Consider the following 8,349-nt stretch of genomic DNA (forward strand, 5'->3'; position numbering starts at 1 on the left):
CAAGAATGAATCATGTTTTGAAGTTTGTGTGATTACTGAAATGTCTTTATTTACATTTTCTACATCATCAAACTTTTTCTACATGACATGTCATAAACCACAATGTACACTGATCCCAGACACATTCATCCATGACTCGTCTAATCACCTCCTGTAGTAAATTATATTCCTCGTATATTCCTTTACTGGAGTATCAGTAAGCATTAATGTAATTCTCCCATTCCCCACTAATCATTTCCCACTTAAACTGAATGCTACTTCCTTCCAATAGCCAGGATTTACTGTCTAATAACATAACATCAGTTCTCTTAAAAACATGTACAGTGACTTTAGAGCCACACCAGTAAAAGACACACCAGTCCTTTATCATCTGAGATGACATGTTTCCTTCTGTATGGTTTAATGAATGCAGATACTTTACTGCATTTTCTAGTTAAGATACAAAATGTTACAGCACCAGACTATAAATGGATATAGACGAATCTTATAATTCTACTGGTCGTGATCCCAGACTTGTGCAGTGATATGTTGGCAATTAAAGGAAACCATAGTACATTAAAAATGAGAAAAGTAAAATGCCAAGACAAAATAATCAAAAATGATATAAATAATCAGTGGATCTGAACAGATGTTCTTTGAATTGTTTTTTTATCAGTATTCTTTCAAAACTATATTTTTACAGTGTCTATATACTTTGACTTTATATTATATATTTACACACCTGTGACTATATATATATATATATATATATATATATATATATATATTTTTTTTTTTTTTTTTCACACCTTTTCTTTCATAAACTTCTTATTAAATTCCTGCATCTCAATCACTCTCCCAATCTAAAGAACCTCAGTTTATCCAGTATAGCACATGGGCATGGGGTTTTGGGTACAGTGACGCATAATTTATACAGTATATAATATAATCTTTGGACAATTTGATGATCTGAAGATCTCAAGCACATCATGGCTTGAAGTATTTTTTTCAAACTGGTCTTTATCTTTTCTGGCAATTCAAATTCTCTGTTAAAAAATCTTTTTGGTCTGGAACTACACCAAAAGGAATTCTTATTCCAAAAGGATAATTAGACTAACAGCAGTTGAAAATCACAAGAATCTATCAGCATGATCACTCTTGCTAACTAGCCCTTACTAGCTTTCATTGTTATATTTTATATAGTTTCCTGATTTAATCCACCCTCTTGCGCAGGATTACATAGATGGCGCCGTTGATTAGCGCGAGCAGCCAGCCGAACCAAGCCATGATATACGACCAGCCATACCAGCCATCCTTCTCTCCTCTGTGGAAGTGATCCGTGTAGACAGATAGGGCCACCATAATACAGAAGCCTGGATAAGAAAGAACAGTTCTTAATCTTTTTTTTAAAAAATAGACAAGACAACTGAAGGCAAACTGATTAATAGAGCTACCTATTTAGGTATGTCCATGCGAGATAGTTAGGTGGCTAACTAAAATAGGACCATATGAACTGAAACTGTGCAGTTGTCAGCAGGTATGTTTGGGCCTTCAGCCGAAATGACAGTTGTCATTTAATAAATAAGAACTATCTACTGGATTGGAACTTGCAATAACTAAAAATTTGCAGAATAAAAAAGGTAATATCAGTTTTACACAAGTATTCAGAAAGCACCCTTGGAAGTAATTACAGCCTAAATCGTCTTTGGTGCTAAGTGAAGCTTGGATGCTACAAGCTTGGCACGCCTGGTTTAGGGGATTTTCGCTTATTTCTTTATTCAGAACTTCTCAAAATCCATCAGGGTGGATAGGGAGCATCACTGGGCAGATATTCAGTTGGGCTTAAATCTGGGCTTGGCAACTAAAGGACATGCACAGACTTGTCCTGAAACCACTCCATCTGTGTTTTTGGGGTCACTATCATGCTAGAAGGTAAACCTTCAGACTAATCTGAGGTCCTAAGCACTCTTGATCAGTTATCTTTTCCTTGACCCTGACAGCCTGCCAGTGCCTGCTGCTGAAAAACATCTCCACAGCATGATGCAACCACCACCATGCTTCACCATAGTGATGAACTTGGCCCCGTGACTAACAGCTTCCAGATTACTCCAGATGTAAGCTCTTGGTTTTATCAGACCAGAGCATCTTATTTCTCTTGGTTTGAAAGTCCTCAAGGTGCATTTTGAGAAATTCCAAGTGAACGGTCATGTATATTTTACTGATGAGTAGGAGCTCTTTCTCCTGTTTGCTCAGTTTGGCTGAGGAAGAGTTTAGGAAGTGTCTCTATAGTACATAAATTCTTCCATTTATTTGAGTAAATGTGTTTATTTTCAATAAATTTATAGAACTTGAAAAAAATAAAACATTTAAAAATTTTTAAATGTGTTAAAGAAAGTTTGAATACTTTCAATTTATATAGACATACGAACAAATAGACTCACATGACATAAGCTGCAGAACGCCAGAGATTGTGAACCTCTTTCCTTTCCCCAGTGTAAGGAGTTGAAATAGGAAGACACACAGGGAGATGACTGCAAAGAAGCAGGCCAACACTGCAAAGGCCTGCACTGCCTGCAAGTAATCTAGAAAAAGCAATATAAAAACTCCATTACGGCGCCTTCTTCAGCCTATAATTGCTTAGTTATGAGCTTCTGTAAGAGGTCCTTGGTTTTGGTCCTTGGGTAAAATATAAATGTTATAATTTTGTAAGTTCCCTGTTTAAAATAGCTTCTTGCTAGGCTCACCTTTTCTGTAAGATGTTGGTATGTCCATGTATATCCAGACATCATCATTTTTCTCCATCACCCATCTCCCCCACAGGTCTGTGTACATGGTCCTTGTAAACCACCAAGCCTGGAAACAGAGAAAAAGACAAGATCTCACATTAACTACTGATAATTCTCTAGGCTTAAAGATGCAGTTGGCAATTTTCAAAAATGTTTTTTTTTTGTCTAATAAAGAACCCTAAAATGTTTTGGTTTATCCATCTGATTGAACTCTTCTTTATGTGAAGTTTCTATGTGGGACCCTACAACAGAGGGTTTCCCTATTAGAAATGTAGACATGTCCCTGAGAGTAGACATGTAATAATTCTATAATTGCAAATATACAATAGAAATATACTATTGCTAAGCAATGGAGCTGGATTTATTAATCCCAGTTTTTTTTTTTTCAGGCCCAGAAATTAGAGCTGCTCAGCCATGCCCTTTTGATTAAAAGGCAACTCATAGTGTATATGGTTTTAACAGAAGGAAAGGAAACGCTTATCATTGTTTTGCCTCCCAAGTTGTAAAAATTACAAACAGCTTCTTTAAGTTGTATTTGGAGAACTAAACTTTCTACAGAAACAATGATAGGTAAAGTATATCATAAAACTATAAATGCACATATATTAAAAAAAAAAAACACTTACATCATCAATAGTGGCCCAAAAAAGTAAAAAGATAGTTGTGAGATGAAGGGTGCAAATTCCAATCAAAGCTTTCAACATACTCGTTTTAACCTGCAATATTTAAAACAACATGTCAATTATATTGTATAATATGAATATACTTATGATGCTAAAATCATTCACAGTTGGTGATGACGACTTCAGGAATAAGGCATTACAAATTTAGAAACCACACACACACACACCACACACACACACATACACATACACGTTTGTCTTTACTATCCTTGTGAGGACAGTCCATTGAGATAATTATTAATGCAGCTAATTATTGCTACACCTAAATCTAACCTTATCCATATTCTATAACTACATAATCTATAACTAACAGTAACTAAACTGATAATCTATTTATAGTCTTGTGGGGACATTTGTTTTGGACCCCACTAACATATAACCACAAACACACACACACACACACATTTGTCTTTACTATCGTTGTGAGGACTGTCCACTGACAAAATTATTAATTATAATCCATATTAATCCAAAATTATTAATCCATAATCTATAACTAACAGTAACTAAAATGATAGTCTATTTATATTCTTTCTTGTGAGGACATTTGTTTTGGACCCTACCAAAATGTAACCACACACACACACACACACACACACACACATTTGTCTTTACTATCCTTGTGAGGACTGTCCATTGACAAAATTTTGGATTAATCCATATTAATCCAAAGTTATTAATCCATAATCTATAACTAACAGTAACTAAAATGATAGTCTATTTATATTCTTTCTTGTGGGGACATTTGTTTTGGACCCCACCAACATATAACCACACACACACACACACACACACACACAATAATCATTAAAGCTGAGTCTTCTTCACACCTGACAGGTCATTGTTTTTCTCCACGGATAGAGACATATCCATGATCATAATCTTTCTTTTTTTTTTTTTAATAACATCAGTTAGGCTATGCTAAAACATTTTACCTATATGCCAGCTGTTCCAGCTGTTCCCAGTGGATGCTCTGTCCAAAACAATGACACATCAGGAGATGTGTGTTTAATTAGAAAAGCACACCAGAAGCATCAGAAGCACGTTATAAGCGCTAATAACGTGTCCAGCCCAAGGCATTAAACACACATCATATAGTGCAGCGTCACGGGATTTGACAGCCTCGTGCATGCAGATTTTACCACACGGATTAGTGAGAAAGTCATTACATCATCCTAGGCAACATTTCTGCTCGGTCATCTCGGTTATTCTGAGTTTGCACGGCTCTGAAATCCCAGTCACACCACCTTAAAGCCTACACCGCTAGCACACCATGCCACAGTGGCTTCGTGACACATTCATGTAAACGTTAGCAAAAGGTTACCTGCGTCAGATTTACGCACTGAATGTATTTCTTGTTTTAATTTGTTGGTGATCCAACATCTCAGACAGAGTCTCTGCACATCGGTCGCTCTGTCCTTCCTCCCTTCCTCCCTCTATCCATCCCTCCATCCCTCCCTCCCTCCCTCCCGTCCCGTTTACTGCAGTGTAAACCCCACCCATTCTGTCCCAAACCGCATACTTCCCTACTAAACAGTATGCACTAACTTCCTCCCTGCAGGTGCTGACAGACAGATAACTGTCCACGTCTCATTTACTGCACGAGCTTAAATGTGAAAAGTGCACAGTCTGAACGGATAAGAGTGAGGAGGTGTGTGGAACAGCATACTATCCGACAAAAATAGTAGGCTGATGCTACCATAGGGTGAGCAGCGAGGTGCATTTAGTACATACTACTTAGTACGGAAGTACGCATTCTCAGGAGTCACGTCATGTCCCACCTGAGTTGCACTGAGGTCTTTTTTTTTTCTTAAGTAAATCTCTTATACTTCTAAAAGTTGTAGAAAATTAAAAACTCTGCACACAAATTTCTGTGCCTACTTACCTTATTGCATCTGAAAAGACCCCTGGATTTTATTTTCCGGGGCAGAAAAAATGCCCTTATTACCCCCTATAGGATCCAAAACGCAGTCTCATCTCTAGCTGCTTTAACTTCCAGTCTTTTTATCCATCCATCCATCCATCCATGCTGGCGTTTAGGAATGTTTAGGAATTTGGCCCCAGCAGCAAAAACTCCACACTGATGCTTTAATCATAGACTGAGTACTGAGAGGTAGCCTGCTTGTTTCAGCGTGTTTATAACAAACCAGCAGCTTCACTCACACACACACACTCACACACACACACACACACAAATAACGCGCACACACACACACACACACTGCTGCAGAAGCAGACGATTCTGCTCTTTTTTAAACGACTCTTTCAAATGAATCGATCAGTTGAATCGATTCATCGATTCGCGAGCACGAAAGTCTTGAACAGTGCTGTCGTACACAGCCAAAGCCAGCTGAATAATCAACACTCTGAACTGTGCAATTTGTGCAAATGGATTTTTTCTAAATCTATAGACGAGTGTGACTATAAAACCATCAGTGTCAGTCCTGAAATCACAGCCTACACAATGTTTCCTTGATGTCGTGAATCAAACGAATCAAAACTCCAAGCTGTTCACAAGCTAAAAGCTTGTATGGTTATTATAGTTTATTAAGTGTAATACTAATTATAATTATTGCTTACTGAGACTGATTCATTTTAGAAAAAGAGTGTGTGTTTTGTTCCTGGTTGAGTTTCATGCTGTAGCTCTACTCTGCAGGTAAATCTCGGTGGCCTGTTTCGTGCGGGTAGTGCACTGACTTTTGCTTTGTGGTTTTCACTGAAAGCTCTGTGCGGAAGTGAGGGGCGGAGTCTTCACCGATTGTAATCACACGGAGTTTTTTCATTGGTTTACCACTGCTCCGCCCCCACTCGCAGATTGCCTGAGCTGTACTTGGGAATTCCATGACGTCATATCTGAGATTTTTTATTTTTTTTTGGCTCCCTACCTGTATCATTCTCTCATGCAAAGTTCAATGAGTCAAAGTAAGAGAAAAGAAATGAGACATAAAATTGTGGTCCACTCCAGTCACGCAAGGAAAACCTCTGACTACGCTTTTCACACACAGAATACATGCACGTACACACACACTCATTCACACACACACACACACACACACTGCTGCAGAAGCAGACGATTCTGCTCTTTTTTAAACGACTCTTTTAAATGAATCGATCAGTCGAATCGATTAATCGATTCGCGAGCACGAAAGTTTTGAACAGTGCTGTCGTGCACAGCCAAAGCCAGCTGAATAATCAACACTCTGAACTGTGCAATTTGTGCAAATGGATTTTTTCTAAATCTATAGACGAGTGTGACTATAAAACCATCAGTGTCAGTCCTGAAATCACAGCCTACACAATGTTTCCTTGATGTCGTGAATCAAACGAATCAAAACTCCAAGAATCGAGTTAGTAAAGTGAGTTTTGCATATAATATGCAGTCTAGGGGTCAGTATGTGTCCCGTCCACATGAACGTGCTCATGGTCCATGGTTAGTGTCACAGATTGATTAGTTATGCTCGAGTTTGTTAAAACATGTCTTTGTAAAAAAAAAAAAAAAAAAATGAATTCTGTATGACCATAGCTGCTACACAAATATGAGTGTGCTTATACTTTGAGGAGATGAAACAAAACTATCTTGTAATTCATCAGTCTTTCACTATTCTAAGCAAAATGAAGCATATTCAGTTATTAATAAGTAGAGAGTAACATTTGCAGATGTGTTGTATAGTCTTTGATAGACTTTCAAAGATACTTTAGATATTACAGGGTTCATAAAGGGGACTGTGATAGTGAAACACTCTGTTCTATACAGGGTTCTACAGTGAACCTTTATGGGTTCCCCTCACAGGGACAAAGCAGTGTTTTAACCTTCATTTGCTCAGAGTACACACATTAACTAGAATCACTATTAGAAAGAATTTTATTGGCCAAGTAAGATTTCATATACAATAAATCTGACTTGGCATTTGCGGACAGATGCAGGAGTTAAGCGAAAATAAATAAAGATGATTTGTGATTTATGATTCCTGCACTGGCTGATACTTCAGAAGAGATGGATGATCATGACTGTGTTGAATTATCTACGCTCCAGCCTGCTTTTCATGACACTCTCCTGGACAATGCTGATTTGATTCTTTTTATTTTATTTTTTTTTATGTTGATAGACAGTAATGATCTGGCTGACTGACACTAGCCTGTGGTGCCCAAAAAGCTGAATGTGTGGCTCTAACTGTAGCATGCAAATGTGAGCTGGTTATTAAGAAAGTCAAAGCACACCCTAGCAGTGATTCAGATGAGACACAAGGCAACAGGCTTGCAGATTCAGCAGCAAAAAAGTGTACATTCTTTTTGTTCCTTGAGCAATTATGTTCTCCTCAAATTGCATCTCTTATTAACAAGAGCACAACAAAACAGACATTTCTTCTATTCATAAGGTGCAGTCCAGTTTCCCATGCTGGGAAATTTGGACATGGTGCAAAAGATAATGCAGATGGTGTCTGCGCCAAAGGGGGAAAATTAGTAACACCCGAATCATTACTTCCAGACCTGGCCACTCCAATTCACTTTCTAAGTGACATAGGAGTGGATCAAATCAGATTTCACACTTAGGTGAGATCCGTAAGTTTAGGTAACAAGGTCAGTGGATCATGTTGAGGAAATAGGATACCACAGGATAAGATGATATATATGATAAGTTCTGTCTTTATATATATGAAGTTTTGTCTTTACTATCAGTGAAAGAGGTACAGATGGTGGATAAATGCATGGAAAACCAGGTGAACAATGATAACACTTGGAAAAAAATAACAAACACAACAGGATAACAGTAATGAACTGCTCACTGTGCATCTGTCTCTTTTCATTCTTGTCTTTTCAGGAGCATAAAAACCAGACAATCTGATATTGCCTGTCAGATAGGCAATATCTGTCAGACAGACAATATGACTTTATGTCCAGGA

At 37.7% G+C, this 8,349-nt stretch overlaps 1 protein-coding gene across 3 annotated transcripts; it reads right to left on the bottom strand.

Annotated features, from left to right (window-relative positions):
• Nucleotides 1–15: 15 nt before the first annotated feature.
• On the bottom strand, nt 16–6,302 carry emp1 (epithelial membrane protein 1). Of its 3 annotated transcripts, none has more exons than XM_026932104.3 (5): nt 5,334–6,302; nt 3,392–3,481; nt 2,724–2,832; nt 2,421–2,561; nt 16–1,352 (listed from the first exon to the last, which is right to left on the bottom strand). In XM_026932104.3, exons 2-5 carry the CDS (start codon nt 3,467–3,469, stop codon nt 1,192–1,194), a joined length of 489 nt encoding a protein of 162 aa, XP_026787905.1. In that variant the 5' UTR covers nt 3,470–3,481; nt 5,334–6,302; the 3' UTR covers nt 16–1,191. The 3 variants fall into 3 exon arrangements, with proteins under 3 accessions (XP_026787905.1, XP_026787904.1, XP_026787906.1); XM_026932103.3 differs by lacking the exon at nt 5,334–6,302 and adding an exon at nt 4,773–4,895; XM_026932105.3 differs by lacking the exon at nt 5,334–6,302 and adding an exon at nt 4,384–4,735.
• Between the last annotated feature and the right edge of the window lie 2,047 nt (nt 6,303–8,349).

This window comes from Pangasianodon hypophthalmus, chromosome 26 (assembly GCF_027358585.1).
Source record: "Pangasianodon hypophthalmus isolate fPanHyp1 chromosome 26, fPanHyp1.pri, whole genome shotgun sequence".
NCBI classification, from domain to species: Eukaryota; Metazoa; Chordata; class Actinopteri; order Siluriformes; family Pangasiidae; genus Pangasianodon; species Pangasianodon hypophthalmus.

Bases quoted from the DNA above. Each gene is read 5' to 3' on its own strand.
- emp1 (XM_026932104.3), bottom strand. From the start codon at position 3,469: ATGTTGAAAGCTTTGATTGGAATTTGCACCCTTCATCTCACAACTATC. The intron at 2,833-3,391 runs GTAAGTGTTTTT...CTCTGTTTCCAG, and splicing joins TTTGGGCCACTATTGATGAT to GCTTGGTGGTTTACAAGGAC. The intron at 2,562-2,723 runs GTGAGCCTAGCA...TGCTTTTTCTAG, and splicing joins ACCAACATCTTACAGAAAAG to ATTACTTGCAGGCAGTGCAG.